The sequence below is a fragment of the Sorex araneus genome, chromosome 1 (assembly GCF_027595985.1).
Source record: "Sorex araneus isolate mSorAra2 chromosome 1, mSorAra2.pri, whole genome shotgun sequence".
NCBI classification, from domain to species: domain Eukaryota; kingdom Metazoa; phylum Chordata; class Mammalia; order Eulipotyphla; family Soricidae; genus Sorex; species Sorex araneus.
This window is the reverse complement of record NC_073302.1, coordinates 345,375,908-345,395,697: the sequence shown is the minus strand read 5'-3', so window position 1 is coordinate 345,395,697 and position 19,790 is coordinate 345,375,908. Positions and strand designations below refer to the sequence as shown.

Here is a 19,790-nt window from a genome sequence, read left to right as displayed (position 1 = left end):
AAACCCCCGACGCCTCCCGCTCTCCCGCCGTGACGTCACCGCGGCGGGCTGGGGGGGAATCCCGGGCCCCGCGTCCCTGGGGTGGACCAATCAGGGTCGGCTCTGGAGGCTGGGAACCTGCAGCCCTGGACCAGAAGGAATCACTAAGGCGGCAAACAATTCATCACAGTCCACGAAGCACAGCACCTAACCGACTTCAAATCAGTGATTTTTCAATACATACATACATACATACATACATACATACATACATATATACATACATACACACATACAAGCCTTCACCCTCACGGTATGCTGGCCTAGGGTGGCAGCGAGACAGCCAGTCCTCTCCTACGGAGTTTTAACCTACCCTCTATGGATGCATGAAAAAAGAAATGATTTTTTTAACCACTTTTAAAAATAAAGGTAATGCCTATTTCTTCTCTCTCTATGGAACATGGTATTGCTGCTTCTGCGGGAGATTGGGATTCGAGTCTGGGAGGGGCTCCACGGAGATCCAGGCGGCGCTTAGCTAGGAGGTGTTGGGGGCATTCCCTGGGCAGCACAGATGAACTAAGGCGTTCAGGCTGGGGGTGCAGTGGGAAAATGGGACCTGCTTCCTCTCTCCAGGCGGGGAGGGTTTGCTTCCGCAAGGTCTGACTCTAAGACAAAAGCCCTTTTTTTTTTGCAAAATTGTGTTGCCTACTCTGTGTGTCACTCACCATTCAGGAGCTTACAAACAATGAAAAGCAATAAAATGCAAAAAGCCATAGTGATGTTGGGGTGGGCAAGTACATAGAAATAGATTTTCTTGGAGATTTGATCTCTTATTCAAAATTGCAGATAATTGCAGCTTTGTTGCCATACTGTTCCCAGGCAGTGACTCCCAGTAAAAATAGCAAATTCTTAGGGAATAACTTCATCTTTTTTCGTTTGTTTTTCTCTGAGGAAAATGAGGGTGTGATTACAGCATAGACAGCTACTGATTACTGGGTACTTTTTATTTTCTCTTGTCACGGTAGACTAAAGCCTGAACCTCACTGCTGTGCTGGTGTGGCTAGAGGAGTATTTCTTTCATTTTCTTTCTTCCTTTTTTTTCTTTTTTAGAGAAACTGGTTTAAAGGGGGAGAAGAAGGTGCATGCATGTTCAGAATTCTTGTGATTCTCCGTACAGTGATAAGTTTATATCTAAAGGGTTCATACTCTCACATTTAAAATTCTTGCCTTCCTGTTACTCATATATTTGTTAAAGACCCATTTCACCTTTGTTCTCTTCCCATGCAATAAATATTGTTTACACAGTTGAGCGTGTCTATGGGGAAACACACACATCTTCAAATAAGATATTTCTTGAACTAGAGGCTAATATTACTTATACTTTATGAATTCCCACCACAAAATTTTATGTAAAATGAGATGTGCAAACAATAAAAGTGAAGACAAATTCGGGAACATTCCAAAAGGATTTTTGGACTCATCCTGAGTTTCTTAACTCCTTCCTTTCTTGTCTCTGACATGAACGGCTGGTGGAAGAGTTATTGTAAAATGAGTGGAATTTATGAAAGTGTATAACTTCCTATTTTATATTATTTGCCAAGGTTTAATTTGTCAAATGAAGTTTTAAATCACCTCTTGAGATGGAAATCACAAAGAAATCTTGATCTACTGCAATCCTGTTTTCTTGCACTTTCGACTGCAGCCATGTTATGCTTGGGGTTCTTCTTCAAAGCCAGCTTCTTTAATGGTTTTGCCAGCTCACAGCTATTGGTTTTCCATTTTTCGTTTAGCATTTACCTCTTAGTTGTGGAAGCATGTGGTTATCTTCCCTGTATTAAAAGGTGCATTCCTCTTAGTTCCTTCTCTTTTCACCCAACTGTGGGTTTTTGGCTTCTTGGAAACAGGATCAGGTACTGGGTGTTAGCACATGGAGGGAACTTTACTGTGAAAAATAAGGAGATATTTAGAAGGCTAGTACTTGAGATAGCTGTCGGATAAAACCAGGCTTCAAAAATTGCCTGGTATAAATTTATTCTATTTTCATTTTGTCAATAAGAGTGCCAAGAAAATAAGCAATGTGGCAAGGATCTGAGAATACCCTGAATTCAAGGTATTTCATCAGTCACAGAGAGAAGAATAATAGCATTCTTTCAGAGATCATATATTTTATAATGGAAAACTATATAGTTATACATTTTTCTTGACTTTCAATATTAGATAGATCAGAGAAAATTGAACAAAGGAATGTGCATTTGTATGGCTGAAGAAATACCATACCAAACACCTAAAAATTCTAGAAGAAAAAGGAACCAAATTTTTGATTAGTGGGTGAGACATAAAAAGCATTTAGAAAATACTAACAGTAAGTATATTCCCTTAAAAGAATAAGCAGTTTTTCTGTAAACAGAAATACTGTGTAGCTGATATTTTGTATTTCAGTTGTATGAAATAGTTTAAGGGCTTGATGGCAAAATTATTCCAAAATACACAACACAAAAAAAGAATACTACAAATGGATTTTCCAGTTTGGGCCTTTTTGTGGGAGGTTGGGGCACATCGACAATACCCAGGCATAACTTCTGTCTTTTTGCTCAGGCATCACCTCTGGCAATGTTCAGAGGACATAGGGAATGCTGCAGATCAAACCAGGTTGGCCACATGTCAGGCGAGCACTCTACCCACTGTGCTATCTCTGCACTCGCCGTTTTCAAGTTTGATAGTAGAATTTTCTAAGGTCAGCTTTCTGGCAGAATCCATGCACTCTCTACTATTTCGACGGCATTGTGGGTAGGTAACTCAATTAACCTCTCTGAACCTCGATTTCCTTCTGTTGTTGCATATAAAGACAATAATACTTGACCTGTCTCTCTGGGCGATTTAAGGTTCAAAGGGTCAGTAGATATAAGTGAGTTTTGTAAATGGGGATGCACATGTCAGACTCCTTGCTAAGTATTTTTGCATCTTCTAAGCCGTGCTCCCACTTCAGAGGCTTCGCGTGTCCTTGTCAGCTGTGTGTGTGGTCATGTTGCCCTCTAGTGACTGCAGTCTGCAGAGGCCCCGAGAAAGCCTGGAGAAAAATCAAAAGGGCTTTCAAAGACGGAAGGGAGACTGGTGGTAGGATGTAAATCGAAGTGGAGGGAAAGTAAGCAACAGCTATTAATGAGAGAAATGTGGTATGTGCAGCTCGAGAAAAGGGTGAAGAAGCAACTAGAGAGGGAAAAGAGGTACAAGACACTTCAAAGGCTCAAGAGCTGGGCACTGTAAAAGCCTCAACCTTATGCTCAGCTTTGCTAACGGCCAGATTAAAACTGGCAGCTAAACAACAGCAAACACTGGCCTTGGTAACCCACCTCACAAGCGGGAGATACTGTCATTCCAGTCAAGTTTCAGCAAGGTTCCCTGCACCGCCTCGGTGCTTCGCATCAATGTCAAATGAGAGTTAGGCAGAAGAGAAGTGATGAAGGCTTTGCCTCAGTTGTTTTTTTAATGTGTCTGAAGTCACACCAGTATGTATGGATATCAAAAACAATGTATTACAGTCAAGGAACTCAATAATGCAAACAGATTTGGAGATTTGGTCTGACTAGTGGCTAGCACAAATCCTGTAGTGGGCCTGTGTCCTTCTTCTTTTTTTTCTTTCCTTTTTCTTTCCTTTCTGTCATACCCAGTGATGCATAGGGCTTACTCCTGCCTCTGCACTCAGGGATTAGTCCTGGCAGTGCTCAGGGGACCATATGGGATGCTGGGAATCGAACCCAGGTCAGCTGCATGCTAGGCAAACGCCCTACCCGCTGTGCTATCGCTCTAGCCCTGGCCTGTGTCCTTCTTAAAGACCAGCACCGGGGGAGAGACTGTCCTCTGACGGTCAGCCCCTGAGACCCTCGCACAATCGTTTTCAAAGAGCTCTTTTTTTTTCTGAAACTAACCCCTCTTTATGTGAAATTATTTTAGCATGAAATGAACTTGATAGGGGAAGCTTAAATTCAGTTTCAATGTCAAATTGTAGTTGTTACATTCTTTATACATTAGACTTGTTAAATGATGCAGTTAAGATAATGACAGTGCAAATAATCACAAAGTTGTCACTGCTCTTGCAAGTCAGATGATAACACATGGCTGGGATCGTCTTGAGATCATCTTACCTGAAGACAGCATGATGCAGTTGAAAGGAAGGAATCCTACACAAAGGACAGAAAGAATTTTCATTCCTATGCAGGCATTTGCCAACTACATAATATTTTTTCAGTATCATAACTTAGTTTCTTTATCTATGAAATTGGAAATAGTTTTTTTACTATTATTTATTGAATATGTACAATGTGCCAGGTACTGCATTAAATTCCCAGACTGCAGTGATGAATCAACCCTTCTAAGAGTTATAATAAACAATCAAACAGGGGAAAAAAATAAAAAATAAAAAAGAAGGGGCTGGAGTGATAGCACAGCGGGTAGGGCATTTGCCTTGCACATGGCCAACCTGGGTTCAATTCCCAGCATCCCATATGGTCCTCTGAGCACCACCAGGCATAATTCCTGAATGCATGAGCCCGAAGTAACCCCTGTGCATTGCCGGGTGTGACCCAAAAATAAAAAAGCAAAAACAAAAAAAAAGAAACCTTGCAAATCATCACTGTTCCACACAAAACCTATTACCTCCCTAAAAATAAGACTTTGGGAGTGACCTAGGGCAATTCGTCAGCACAGAGCGTGGAGTAAACCCTGAGCAAAGCTGGTTGCACCTTACAAATATAGACTCTTGAAGAGACTTTATAAGCAAGTGTACAAATTAATTCTTACAGATGGCAACTCCCTATTTAGTTAACATTTCCCCTGTGTAGATGCCCCCCCGTTCCAGTAGCTTCTAAGCACCTTTTCACGAAGAAAGGAAAGGAGGTGATCCTTATTTTCAGGTCCCAGCAAACAGCTTTCCTCCTACCTCTGTCCTGCCCAAGAATTCAAAAATATGTGATGGGGCCACCAGGGGGCAGATAGGGCAAGTGTCTGAGGCACTTCTCACTACAGGGTTGGCAATGCCATGGGGTACGGGCCTGGGAATACTAACATGAGACACTGAAGGGGGTTGGGATAGGCGTGTGTGATTTCATCCAAACCCATAAAGTATAGTTGTTTAATCACAGTGGTGAGGACACAGGGGTAGAGAGTACCATAGGATGAATTTAACCCCACATAATATGAATCAGAAAGGGTATCATTCCACTTAAAAGGTGAAATGGGAGAGCAAAATGCTGTTATTAATGTGATTTTTTTCTAGGGGTCTTGAGAGACTTTTCAGATAAATTTGACAAATGAAATAAAATCAGATAAATTTGGTAATAGTTCTTAGTAGGTATCTCCACCTCTTTAGCATTCCCTTTTTTTTTTTTTTTCTTTTTGGGTCACACCCAGCGATGCTCAGGGGTTACTCCTGGCTTTGCACTCAGGAACTACTCCTGGCGGTGCTTGGGGGACCATATGGGATGCCGGGGATCGAACCGGGTCGGCCGCGTGCAAGGCAAACGCCCTACCCGCTGTGCTATCGCTCCGGCCCCTCCCTTTTTTTTTTTTTTCTGGTTTTTCTAATGTGTGGTTTTTCTTTCTTTTTTATTTTTGTTCTTTGACTCTCTACTTGATTTTAGGTTGTGAAAACCTGATTCTTTCTAAAAATAAATCTAGTATGAACTTGTTCCAGGGTATGTTGCATTGAAGACTGATGAGGGGCCCCAGTTAAATATTAGAACTTATTTGACAAGGGGCCAAAGTGAAAGTACAGCAGGTAGGGCACTTGCCTTGCACGTGGCAGACAACGTTTGATTTCCAGCACACCATCTGGCCCCCCCAAACCTTGCCAAGAGAGATCACTGAGGACAGACTCACGAGTAAACCCTGAACACTTCTGGGTGTGGCTCTAAGAACAAAAAGTTTTTAAATAAAAACTTTTTCAACTTTAAAATAAAATAAAAATTCCTCCAGGAAAATGGGGGGAAAACTTGAAGAATCTCTGGTTTAATTTTTTTTTCAAGAACTTATTTGACAAGATTTTTCCATCAGTATTATGGACTTCTGATGAGAAACAAATTAAAGCTATTTTCCCTTCATTCAAACAGTGCTTTACTATTTTAAACCCAGAACATCTACTACTCAAACCTGGCATAAAGCTATGCTATCCAAATACTATCAATTTTTCTGGAGATTGCTAATAGCTTAATATGTCAATGTGTGTTCTGGTTGGCAGCATTTTATGTAACTACTCTCAGTTTGCATACTTAATTTCCCTTTAAGTTTTGAGATAAAATTTCATTTGAGAATGTATAGCTTTAGTAGACTTGTCTTATTTTGTCTCTCTTAACAAACCTGAGTGATAAAGTTAGGAGCTATTGATTTCTGAATTAGCCCATTTTTTATTAAAAGATTGCAAATTATTACATACAACTATGAAGCATAGTATCTTGGAAGTTGATCTCTCAGATTACAGTAAATGCTTCCCAGTTTTGGACCATCCTTGCTTTCTGATTATAAAGTTTATCTGGTGGAAGGATCATAAAATAGCACACATCAGAAGTGGGGAAATGAGTCTCCTCGCAATTTTTGTGGTCATCTGACTGCATTCTGTGAGAAATAAATTTTCCAGTCAGAATATCAAGTTGTTTTGACTTCACAGAACAGTTACCCAGTAACTAGAGAAAAACTAAGTTTCATTAATTCTATTCTTATATCACAGAAAGGCAATAATGTGTTTCTAAAGTGTCTGTGAAGCATCTAGAGTTACCTGGCACACTTGTTTTTGTTTTAAATTGCTTCGGAAAATAGTGTGGTGGGTAAATATTCTGGAATGTGCACAGAGTCACTGCTAGTACTTCTGGGGATTTCTGTCAAGGGTTATTACTGTTTCTTCTATTACGTTGAAGTTTTCTGAATAGTCCTTTGGACAAATGACACACATTTCATGAATTCCACCTGTGGGAGTGTTCCCTGAGGATTGTGCTTCCAGGAGCAAGGTCTGGTGAACATGTTTCTCAGCCTTGTGACATGCTCCAAAACTACAGCGAAGTGCCTAGTTCATCGCCAAAGGCAAACCCATTTACAGTGGCAAATTGCGGTCTAAGTAATCTTTCCTTATGAATTCATGAGTCCTACCAGGAAAGCAAGAAGTCCAATGATATAAAGTAAAATATGCTAAGCAAAATGAAGTTTTGAAAATTTGCACAACCTCAGGGGTTATTTTAAGGACACAACTGAGCACCTACAGAGAGAGTAAAGCTGTTAAAAATATTGAGGAATTTGTTTTGAAAGAGGCAGTGAAGTCAAACATTTCCTTTATTCTCTTTTCCTTTTTTTGGTTTCTTTAGGGAGGATTCGAGGGGGCAATGCCAATCTTGCTTTTTACAGGCATAAAGGTTAGACTGGATAAGCATGTTGAATCATTACATCCTTCTCCCCAGGAGTGGCTGAGCGCAAACCCGGCCACGGAATACGTGTCAAGACCCTCTCCCTTTGCTTCTTGCCCTGTGCTTCTGAGGAATGCGCTCTCAGAAACACAGCATTCCTCCAGGTGACTAGAGGGAAAACGAGTGGCTGTGAACCCAAAGAGCTTAGGCCATCTATTTTCTCAAAACTGTTCAGAGATTACAAAATTGGGATATTTGTACCCTCAGTGGTAATACAGATTAAACGGATGTTGCAGCATTTAGAAATGCAATTTGCATAAATCCTTATTGAATCCTAGTCGGTCTTCGATATTAAGGTGAGTTCACTTAGCTCTGCTGCAAAAATGCATTAACTTGATATTAATTTTAGCTGTAATATTGCAATTGTCTTCAAATTTTGGCATTAAAATTAGTAGCACTTAAAATCTTAATCTTACTTAGTGCTCATATTTTCTTGGTTCTCTCTCTTTTTTTTGGTCAAAAACTTGAGTAAATAGTAGAATGGAATAACATGTACTTATATTAGTAGAAATAGATTTCAGATTACTTTTATTTCAAAAGACTGTTTTTTTCTTAAGTTCACACTTAAACATTCTGTATAATTGTTAGTTGCTCTATTTGCCTAGTTTAGGTAATATTGGAGCTGGTACCCTCTGAAGTATTTTATAGTTCTACTAATGCTCAGTATTATCCTGAGTATCTAATACATTTCAGTGTAAAATATGATTTACAATTGTGATATGACTCAGAGTTCAGTATGCACTGTTATTTGTTCACTTTTTTAGGGTTTATTTGGGGGCCCACACCTTGTGGTGCTCAGGGCTTACTCCTTGTTGTGTACACAGAGATCACTTCTGGGGAACCTTGTAGGGTGCTGGGGATTGAACCCAGGTCAGCTATATGCAAAGAAATTTCTCCAACCCTGTTGTACAATTTCTTCAACCCTGTATACTTTTAGTTTTTATTTTTAACTTTTCACATATGAGTAAGTTTCAGAACACCTCTGCTTTTCTACATGGAATAGTATGACAGTTTATGGGCTCTTGCTATATATCCAAAGTCTATTTATCAGAGTGATGTATATAGCACAAAAATATTATGCCCTAGTTTCCTTTATAGATAATTGAAATAAATTTTTTATTATACCCCAATTAAGTAAACGTTTAAAACTCCCAGAATTTATATGTGTACTTGTCACCTGTTTTATATTTGTGGTATGTGTGTGTACCTACTCTCCACTAAATTAAATTCCCTCTCATTCCACAAGTTTTCATTCAAGAATAAATTTAATCTTCTGTTTGTGAAGCCAAAGAGAATTTCCCGCCAAAGAAATCCTTTCAAAGAAATCTAGGTAAATAATTCATATGACTGACTCAGATTTAAGCGCTTTCTGCACCAAGAAGCACAGACAATCTCGAAGCAGACTTGTGCCAACTTGGTAGAAGAGTTTTTCCTGAAGACTGCATTATTTTCCATCAGAAGTGCTGCAGTACACCTTGCATCACCAAACCAATTAGGGCACCGGAAAGACGTATGATATTTCCTGTTGGCAACCATGAAGTGAGAGAATTGGAAGGCTGCGGCCTCTGTTGTGTGCCAAGGCACAAAATCATGCAAGAAGATGAAATGGTGCATGCCAAGAAAATCGCAGCTACAGGAAGAAGCAAATAATGCAAGGTTTTGTGTCTCTCCTACAAATGTAAATACTCTTTTACCAGAAGCCGTGTCAAGCTGACAGCTTTTGGATTTGTAAGGATATTGTGAGCGAGCTATCTCCTTACTGGGTGAGGGGAACAAGCACATCGTAATAACATGAGGCATAGTGGGTGGACGTGTGTGTGAGAAAATCGTTGTTTGTGTTTTCACTCCAGTGGTGTTGGATTTATATGGTAAATGGTTTCAAAACAATACCTCATTTTCCCCTGGTAAGGCCATAACTGCTAGGCTCTAAAATCTCTTTCTTATGATCTCTTTAAGATACCTAAAGCACCAGTGATCCTTGGGCAACAAAAGAGAAGATTTACAGAATCAATGAGGAAAATACTGCTAGAATAGTGGTCACTTTATCAATACCATGATCAGTTTTGAGTTTGATGCCATCTTAAGATGCCTTAGGCACATTTTTCTCCATTGATGAAACAGCTGGTGTTTGAGGAAGTCCAAATAGAGGCAGTCCTTGCTTTATAAGCCTGTCATGCCAGGCATAGCAGATATTAATGCATTACATGGAGACCCCAGTATGATAGGGCCGGAGCAATCATGCATTTTCTGGCCCTAGTTTGAGCTGCTGACCTGCTTGGCTGGGAATCACCACGAGCATTCCCAGACCCTGTGGACACCACTCCGAACACGCCCCCCCACCCAATTTAAAATAATCTCAAACGTAGAAATCCCTCTCTTGCCTCAAATAGTCTTCAAAGATTGTCAGTCTTTCACTATCCCCAACCCCCAATCCAAATATACTCCCTTTCACCATCTAAAACCATGCCTAGTAGAATATATATTCTTGTTAATCAGAAAAATCTATATGACTTTAGGAGGTCCTTCATGTAAGTCTGATATTTTTTCTCTTCTAATACTTAGCTGATAACATCTAAGCTAAGAATTTGATTTTTAATTGTGGAGCATAGATAGAAGGTTAGGGTCCTCCTCCCCTCTCCTCCCCCATGTGCCAAATAAAAGTCCTTTTAAAAAAATTATTAATGAATCACCATGGGGTACAGTTACAAACTTATGAACTTTCATGTTTGTATTTGGTTTACATCCCTCCATCAGTGCCCGTTCTCCTCCACCAATGTTCCCAGTATTCCTCCCACCACCCCCACCCCAACCCCCACCACCCCACCCTGCCTCTGCAGCAGGGCATTCCCTTTTGTTCCCTTTTGTTCTCTCTCCTTTTGGGTGTTGTAGTTTGCAATAGAGGCATTGAGTTGCCATCATGTTCGATCTATAGTCAACTTTCGGCAAGCAGCTTGGGTCCTCCCAACATCTCTACTATGTGTTCCCTTCTCTGTCTCTGCTGCTTTTTCCCCCAGCATGTGAGGCCAGTTTCCAAGCTGTGGGGCAGATCTCCTGGTCTTGTGGCAGTCAGACATTCCTGGGATTAAAAAGTGAAATTGCCAAAAGGGAGAAATTTGGAGACAACTCTGTCTTTCTCTCTGTCTCTGTCTGTCTGTCTGACTCTCTCTCTCTCTCTCTCTCTCTCTCTCTCTCTCTCTCTCTCTCTCCCCCCCCCCTCTCTCTCTCTCTCTCTCTCTCTTTCTGTGAGTCTACAATCCTACAACAAAGTTCTATGTTCCCTTTCTTCCTTTTACCTCTCAAGCTACTTACTCTATGACTTAGAACTACAGGGAAGTCATGGGGACAAGGCTTCCCATTGAGTAGGGAAAGATTGGGGAATTCAGGGTAATTAATCCTGAGAGAAGTGGAAAGTTATTAAAATATCTTCAGCAGAAAAAGAACAACGAATTACATACAAGAACAAAGATGATATGGGGTTATCCTGAGTCCAAAGTGAGAGCCAATCTGGTTTCATGTCGCTTCAATAGAAGTGAAAGAGAAAATAAAAATAAGTATTGATTACAACTGCTTGTGTCAGAAAGTCAAGAAACAAGACTTGACTTTTTGATTGGTCAACCCTCGAAGGTTGATATGACATAGTGTGTTGAGTGATTGTCTTGAGCATGATTAGTCCTGGCTCTATCTCTGACACCACAGATGTTTGTGGCCGCGCGGTCCAGGAATATGTTCACTCATGAGTGAGGTTCGGCCTAAGTGTGTGGGAAGCGGCCTGGAGGGTAATGACAGTTGGGATACAGCCTGATGTAGAGTTCAGGGGCATGGTTGTGGGGGTCTCATTTTATGCTCCCTTCCAGGAGAAGCAGCTGTTTTCACTTGGGGCTCCCCAGAGCGGGCTCCCCGCCCCAAGGGATCCAGCCCTGGCAGCCGACCTCCACTACCCAACCGCTGCCACACTTCAGGCGGCTTTACACACACTCAGGCTGAGCTTCACGCATGAGCAAAGACCCGCAGGACCCAGGTAATGCTGAACTTAGTAATCTTGGACTCTGGGCTCAACAGGACCAGGGAGCAGAGATCCTCTGCCTGCTTTCCCAGTCTCTGGTGACTCGGGGGTCACACCCATAAGCCACACCCTGCTGGTGCCAGATAATCTCCTCATCAGCCCAAAGAACAAAACATAAAAAATAAAAACAACAGAAAAAACACTTAAAGGCAAAGGAAAGGAAGGAGTGAAGTATGATTCTGGTGTTTCTTGCATAGCAAAGTGAAGGGAAAGTACAAATACTAATTTAGGGTAGAAGTTCACTTACATTCAATATATTGACGCATCACTTCTTGGCCTTTTGGCTAAGATCAAGTGTAAATATATTGAGTCTATCAAATTTTTGTGGTATGTCTCAGTTTCAATCACAAACCTTGGTATAAATTTATGCATTTTATATAATATAGTTAATTGAAGGGAATGCACATATTTTATGAAATAGTAATAACAAAACATGTGCTATCTCAGTGCTTGAGAGAGGGAATAGCAGGTAAAGTGCTTGCCGTGCACACAGCTGAGCCTGGTTTGATTTTTGACACTCCATGTCATTCCCTGAGCACTGCCAGGAGTGATCCCTGAGTGCACAGGCATAGTCTAAGCCCTTAGCACCAATTGGTGTGGCCACAAAACAAAACAAAACAAAAGGCCACATTAGTTTTTATTTTTTTTTGCACCAAAGCCAAAACATATCTTGATCTGATTTAGTTAGATTATCAAAATTTTTCAGATTTGCACACAGTTTTAGCTCACCCTAGTCACTAAAAATCACTTAGCTATGTTCTCTTTTTAATCCCTGACCTTTAACAAGGGTCACTTGAAAATGACCATTTCAACATTATTAAAATATGATGTTTGAAAACACTGGCTATGGATGTTCCTCAGAATTTGTTGTATGAAGATACGATAGCTGTATTTGATAATTCTTTTGTTTCCAAAATGTTTTTATTCTGGGCTTAGGGAGATGGCGCAAAGGTGCGGAGCACATTACAAACTTGAAGCCCGAGTTTAATTCCTCACACTAAATAATCCCCAAGCCCAGGCTCATCTGGTGGGACCCTGGTAGTCCCCAGCACAACTTAATCGAGTGCAAAACCGTCAGTCTTGTGTTTCTCATGCCCTTGAATCACCCAGTACTTAGGGGTGCTGGGCGCCTTCCCCCAAATAGTTTTAATTTCCTTTCAGTTTCGTTAATCTCTATATGCTGAAAGTATAAAGGTTTTATCACTATTTTTATTTTTTTATTTATGTGCTCAGATCATTCTTAATGAATTCTTTTTTTTTATGGTTACTAGTTGTCTGTCTCTTACGTAATGGCTTATAAAATTGTTTTTATAAGGTTGCATACTAGCTCCAGTTTCTTTTGAAAATATTGGGTTGCAAATAAACATCTATAGTGTGCATCTTTACATAGAACAATAATATTATGCAGCTCTAAGATCTTGTTATAGGGCAGCTCTAAAATCTTGTTAAGGGACAGAGTTAAGGGGCACACATTTGATTTCAGCACACCATATAGTTCTCCTGAGCACAGTGAGGAGTGATCCCTGAGTGAAGAGTCCAGAAAAAGCCTTGGCACTAAGTATGGCCGAAAAAAATTCTTGTATCTTAATTGCTTAATTTTTCATAAACAACAATTTTATAATAGTGTGTTGACCTAATAATGGAGGTATTATAATTATAATATTGACTTTACTTATGAAATAAATTAATGACCAAAAATCTCATTAAAACTTATGTGTGATAAAAGTAACAAGACCCAAGCTTAATTCCTTGTATTTTTGGTAATATTGAGTATTGTGAAAATCTTTGTTATCTTTATGTAATTTTACATTCAAAATGAAGACTATTTTGTGGGATTAATCTTTTGGGTGAGAATACACCAAGCTGTTGTGGTCCAGGTTTGCTTCTGGAGATGCCGGAAGCCTGGCTCAGAAGCGTGCAAGGCCAGAGCCTTACCTACCATTGTCTCTCTTCAGCCACATAGAGGGCTTAATCGAGAAAACAAGATAAGATAGAATTGAAACAGTCCTTAGAAAAATTTAAAATCCTGTAAATATTTTTTCTATTTCCTCAGGAGCATGGGGAACCTTGCCTCCATGCTGCTGACTCTGGGGTTTGTCTGTATTAATGATTTCTCACTTACAAAGGCTAAGTGCTCTGCCATTATGAGCAGACTTTCATAGATGTCATCAAGCTTTAGGCCTCACAGAAATTCTGCATGTAATTATAGATACAATCCTATAATCACTGATCTTCATTTTTAGTTTAGGAAAGTAAAATTCCAACAAGTCCAGAAACTAGTTGCTCAAATTAACAACTTTAGAGATTGGCAGAGCCCAGGGAAATCCCTGCTTGAGATCCACATTCTGTATTCCTCTCATTTCATGGAACAAGACTTTGTAATTAAGTTGACATAAGAAAAAGGAGTAAGATAATGACTAAGCGACTGAGCTATTAGATGTGAGAGAATGTGTAGGTGGTAGTGGAATGAAAATTCTGAGAACCTTGGAGCTAGAGAGGTAGCACAGTGGGTAGGACACTTGCTTTGCATGCACACCTGGGTTCAATCCCTGGCACCCCATATGGTCCCCTGAGCTACTAGGAGTGAAACCTAAACACAGAGCCAGGAGTTAGCCCTGAGCGCAGCTGCCTATGGTCCAAAACGCAGAACAAAACAAAATTCTGAGAACCCTAAAAAAGTTGATGAATTGACCTTCTATTATTTGTGAGATGCATAGTTTGGGGAACGGGAAATGCAGCTCTTGTTTTCAACCTATACTAGCCAGCTCAGTGCTTTATGCTTTCTAATAGTGATTATTCTAACTTGCTCATACCTACTCCTGAACTCTGTTTGATTCTTAAACTTTGCTTATACATAGAGGATTTTCATTCGATGTCATTTTTCTTTTCTTGACAGCTTCATTGTAAGGATTAATGATGATCTTAAGCCATTCACTCTGGCCTTGGTTCTAAAGGGTACTTGACACCTGGTTAACACAACACCCTGCAGGGACCTTTGAAGGGGCCAAAGAGAGGTGAAAGATGGGAGTGTATCCTTTAGTAAAGGAACCACTGACAGGAAAACAAACAACTGTGTAGTTTGGAGAACTGACAAACTGAAGCTCATGGCTGACAGAGCCTTTACAGAAATGCTTCTCAAACTTCTGGTTACAGAAATAGCATCTGCTTTCAAGAAAATAAAGGAACAGCTCAAATTTCGAGCTCCCACCTACCCCATTATAGTTGATCAGTCTAGGATGAAGCCAAAAAGACTCATTTCCATAAGCTTTTCAGATGACTTTGAATTTGAAATCACCAACTGTTCTGGTTTGCCTGGAACTGAATTTCCCAGGAATCACAAATTTTAGTTCTACTCAAACTGGGATAGTCGAAATAATGCAGATCATGAAGTTGGTTTGTACTTTCAAACCCACTAGAGTGGTTTTGGCTTAGCTTCCAAATTGGGGCAATCTCTTATAAACAGAGAAATTGAGTTTGGATGACCCAAGCAACAGCAATTTTATCATTTAGGTTTGAGGTCATGTACTGAATTGGTGAGTTACAAATATCTGTATTTTAACTAAATGTGAATCAAACTACAGTCCAATGGTTATTGTCATTGTGCATCAAATCTCTAATTGTTTAACATCAGAGCAAATGAAAATTTTAAACTAGTTGTTTTGAGTGAGACTAGGAGTGAAAAGCAGTCTGTTTTTAGAGCTAAGATGAATTTGTTTTAAAACTTCCAAAAGACTCTACTATCAGAACTCTTTCATCATAATTATTAAGATAGTTTGAGAGTTTATTTTTTCTAATTGTATCTAATTTCTATAACCTTGCTCTGATTATAGCAGAGTAAGACCTCAGATTATTCCATAATGTTCTCACAAATACTATGGGAATGTGTAGGGTTGTCTCAGCCCCAAGTATGATACAGAGGGATTTTCTTTAATTTGTGGCTGACATTCCTTCTTGGTTGAAAGATTTTGATACACCTGTTAATTTTTTGTCTTTCGAGAGTATAGTCCTAGAAACAAACTTAAAATACTTGTGATAATACTAAAGAAAACCCAAATTTCTTAATCCTTCTCTTTATTTTTTGCTTCCTCTCTGAAAATGATATTCTTGCTCTAGAAAAACAGACATGTTGCAAATACTAAGGAGAGTGGAAAAGGATTTTAACTTCATTTCTACTCTCAATAGCTACAGAAAAGCAGATTATACATAAAGCAGGTAGATTCTGGAGTTCTTTTCCTCCATATGTCATGAATTGGACATAATAGGTGGAAGCAGCTATAAGATCATTCATTAACTTTGCTCTCCATACAGTAGTTACATTTGTTTACTTTTTACTAAAAAGGGGGAGAGGAGAAAAAGAGAGTCAGTTCATTACACTCCTGTAGAGTAAAGCCAGATGTAGTACACTCCTTATGGTGTGTGGTAATTTTGCAGAGAAGACAGGAAGGAAGCGAAGGAAGAGTTAGGAATCACAGTTAAACTAAACTGTCCAGGCAACACAGAAGTGCAAAGTGCAGGGAGAATGTGAGGGGGAGATACTGGGACAATGGTTGGAAGGAGGTTGGCACTGGTGGAGGGTGTGGTGAGGGTTTGTGTTATGCATGAAACTATGATTGTAAACTACAGTTTCCTTAAAATTTCAAGATGTTCAGGGAAGAGTGTCAAGATCTGTAAAGTCGTTGGTGGAAGTAGCTACATTAAATAGCATGTTTTCCATATGAATGAAACGGCCTCTGATGGAGTATATTTTTTATAGTTAAAGAGAAGTCAACTCCTGACTTTAAAACTTTAAATGACAGACCGACTCTCATTAGTTGTAACTGGTGACTTTAAGTTGAATCTAGTACTCACTTCCCATCCTGAAGTCTGTAGTTAATGATGATGATAAATGTCTACTCCTCAGTATCTATTCTCTCTCAGAGAACAAACAAAAACACCAATTTGAAAAGATGTAGATACATGGCATAAAATGTCACTGTGGCACTATTTGCAATAACAAAGATGTGAGGGCAAAAATAAGTTCTCTGACAAAATATGAGTGGATAAAAAGAGATCGACTCACAATGAAAAATTACTCAGGTAAAAAGATGATATGTTGCATTGGTGGAATTAGAGGGAAATAATTTCCCTCTGAGAAATAAGTCAGAGGAAAAAGATAAATATCAGGTGATTTTACTTCTATGTGTGATATAAAGAAGCAAAGCAAGGGAATAGAAAAGTCAATAGAAACTGATTATTGACAGAGATCTGAATTACCAAAGAGAGAGGGAGAAGAAAGTGGATGGGGTGGAGGAGTACAATTAACGGTGGTGGAATAATATTTGAATATGGGTCTTGTGTATGACATAGTAACACATTTTGAAGAGGTGTGAAAATGTATCACTAAAATATATGAAATTTCATAAACAAGTACTACATCAATTAAAAAGTAAATAAGAAATAAGATGTAGATTTATTAACAGCGAAAACTCAAGGTTAAGGAACTATGCTAAATCTACACTGCCTCTGATCTTTTAGAAAGTCTGGGTGACAATTTCCCTATTTACAAGTTTGCTAATATTTCAAGCTTATTGTTGAGTACTATTACTCACACAGAGACATATTTCAAAATAGACTTTTCTATTTATAACACACAAAATCTAAGGCTCCTTTTGGGGATAGTCAAAGAGATTAATGCTGTTTTCATGCTAGCAACATTAATTATTTGGCACATGTATCAAAGAATTTTGTCTTTCAGATCTAATTAAATGCATTGTTTTTTAGGCTGTAATTTTCATAAATGGTTGATTTTTTTCTGGTGAAATGCATTTATTTTTCTCATCCTCTGGGAAAAGTTAATCAAAAGCATGGAAAGACTTCACTGTTAAATATGTTGTTAAGGACATTAAGGTTACATGGGAGGAAGTCAAAATATCAACATTAATAGAGATTAGAAGATGATTCCAAGTTTCATGGTTGAGTTTAGGGGTTCAGGAATTCATTGAAAGAAATAACTTTAAATGTGATAGAAACAGCAAGAGAATTAGATTTAGAGGTGAGCCTAATGATTTAATTTAATTACTATGAAGGCAAAATAAAAAAAAATACAGTAGATGAGAAGTTGCTTCTTATGGATGAACAGAGTGATCTCATAATATCAAATATATCCTGGTGAAGATTCTAGAAACATTGTTAAAATGACAACAAAGGATTTAGAATATAACATTATCTTAGGTGATAAAGCAGGGTAAGTTTTGAGAAAATTGGCTCAAATTTTCAAAGAAGTTGTTCTTTGTGCAAGACACTCAAAGAGCATTGATGCTATAGGAAATATTCCATAAAAGCAAGCATCAAGCTCCATTTTTTGTGTCACTTTCATAAATTGCCACTACCTTCAGTCTTGAGAAACTACCTGATTAGCCATAAATATCAAGATATGAGCCTATCCCAGGGGTCATCCAAGAGATAGTACAGTGGATAGGGAGCTTGTCTTGTGCATGGCCAACCCTGGTTCAGTTCCTAGAATTCCATATGGTCCCCAAACCCACCAGGTCTGATTGCTGAGGACAAAGTAGCCAGGCGCATCTCTTGAGCACCCCAGTGTGGCTCAAAATAAAAAAAAAGTTTTAAAAAAGAACTTGTACCAGCAAATGAAGTGATACCAACAAATGTGGAAAAGTATTACAACTCACTGGAGACTCAGATTATATAGCATTTGTTTTTAGCAATAAAGTATTTTAATTAAGATGGATAAACAAATTTTTCATGCATAATTCAATTGCATACTCACAAACTGTAGTATAGTGCAAAAATAACTTTAATTTGCACCCTATCCCACAGCTCCCCAACCTGACACCCACACACATGAGCGCGCGCGCGCGCGCACACACACACACACACACACACACACACATATACATTGCACACCTTGTCATACTGCAATCTTCGCTTTATTATGATTGTTTGGAACTAAATCCAAAACATTTCCTTGGAGTATAATATACACTACAAAAAAAATTCTTGCCTAGTTTTGTGGGATTTATTTCTATCTACAGCGCCTTACCTTTTCCCTTACCCAAGTATTAACTTAATTTCACTCCGCACCTTTTCTAGATTCTAGAAAGGGAAAAAAATATTGCAAAACTTCTTAAGTTTTCTATTCTTTTTCATGAAAGATTTCATCGTGTTCCACATATTTATACGCTTTGTGTCAGCACGTTATGATTAAAACTTAAAATATCTTGTAGAACATTATCAAACTACAGAATTGCCTTTCTTTTTCATGGGTCCTTTTCATTACACTCTTTTACATCTCTCTTACTTGGCTATTCTGAATGTCTTCGGTCTGACATTCTGTGCGTGTAGGGATTTTGCATGGTTTTGGCCAATTACAAGGACAAACACAACTCATTTAATTTTCCCATTTAAGCATTTGTGAATATAAGATGATTATGTATTTCAGGGATAAGAATTTTTTCATTAAAGAAGGAACTTTTAAATAGACAATGACCATTGAGATGTGTTATGAGAAATTAATCTGCTTGCAGTTGAAATGTTGATTGAAACTACTGTTTATAGTTTCTTACTGCCTCTGTGGTTATTATTATTATTATTATCATTATTATTATTTACTCTCTACTTGAACTTTTCAGCTGGGTCTGTTAACTTTTCAGAATGGCTAACTTAGATACTTAATTACATGAGTCCTTCCCCCTGCATTCATTTAAATTTAAATAACTCATCAACTACAAATTTCTTTGGAAACCTGAAAAATACTTTCAGGTAAATATCCATGAATAAAACAAATACTGTGCACTCAGCAAACAAATACAGCAATTACCATAAGGTGGCCATTTAATCAGCACTCTTGTATTAACTTGAATATATGTATATGTATTATATATCTATATCTCTATATGTCTATCTCTCTCTATATATATAAAATCATCATCATTGATTGTTGATTTTCTCGAGCAGTCTCAGTAAAGTCTCCATTCGTCCTAGCCCTGAGATTTTAGCAGCCTCTCTTTTCTCGTCCTTCCCAACAGTGCACATTGGGTCAGTGCCCTTTCAGGGTCAGAGGAATGAGACACATCATTGTTACTGCTTTGGGCATATGAATATGTCACGGGGAGCTTGCCAGGCTCTCCCATGTGGGCAGGAAAACTTCGGTAGCTTGCCAGGTTCTCCAAGAGGAAGAACTAGGCTATAAACTATAAGCTTCCGGGAGCTTGGTTTCAGTCTCTGGACGTTGGCCGTTGATGAGATTACACTTCGCAGGGGGTAGTTTGTGGGTGTGACTGCCAAGCTCCTGGAAAATGGGGAAT

General features: G+C 38.9%; 1 protein-coding gene across 1 annotated transcript in view; it reads left to right on the top strand.

The window, feature by feature from the left end:
- Window positions 1-350: 350 nt before the first annotated feature.
- NRG1 (neuregulin 1) overlaps window positions 351-19,790 on the top strand; it is a 566,300-nt gene continuing 546,860 nt past the window's right edge. The window contains exon 1 of the mRNA XM_055134907.1: window positions 351-408. Coding sequence (XP_054990882.1) covers window positions 366-408 — 43 coding nt within the window. The 5' untranslated portion in view covers window positions 351-365. The remainder of the gene's footprint in view (window positions 409-19,790) is intronic.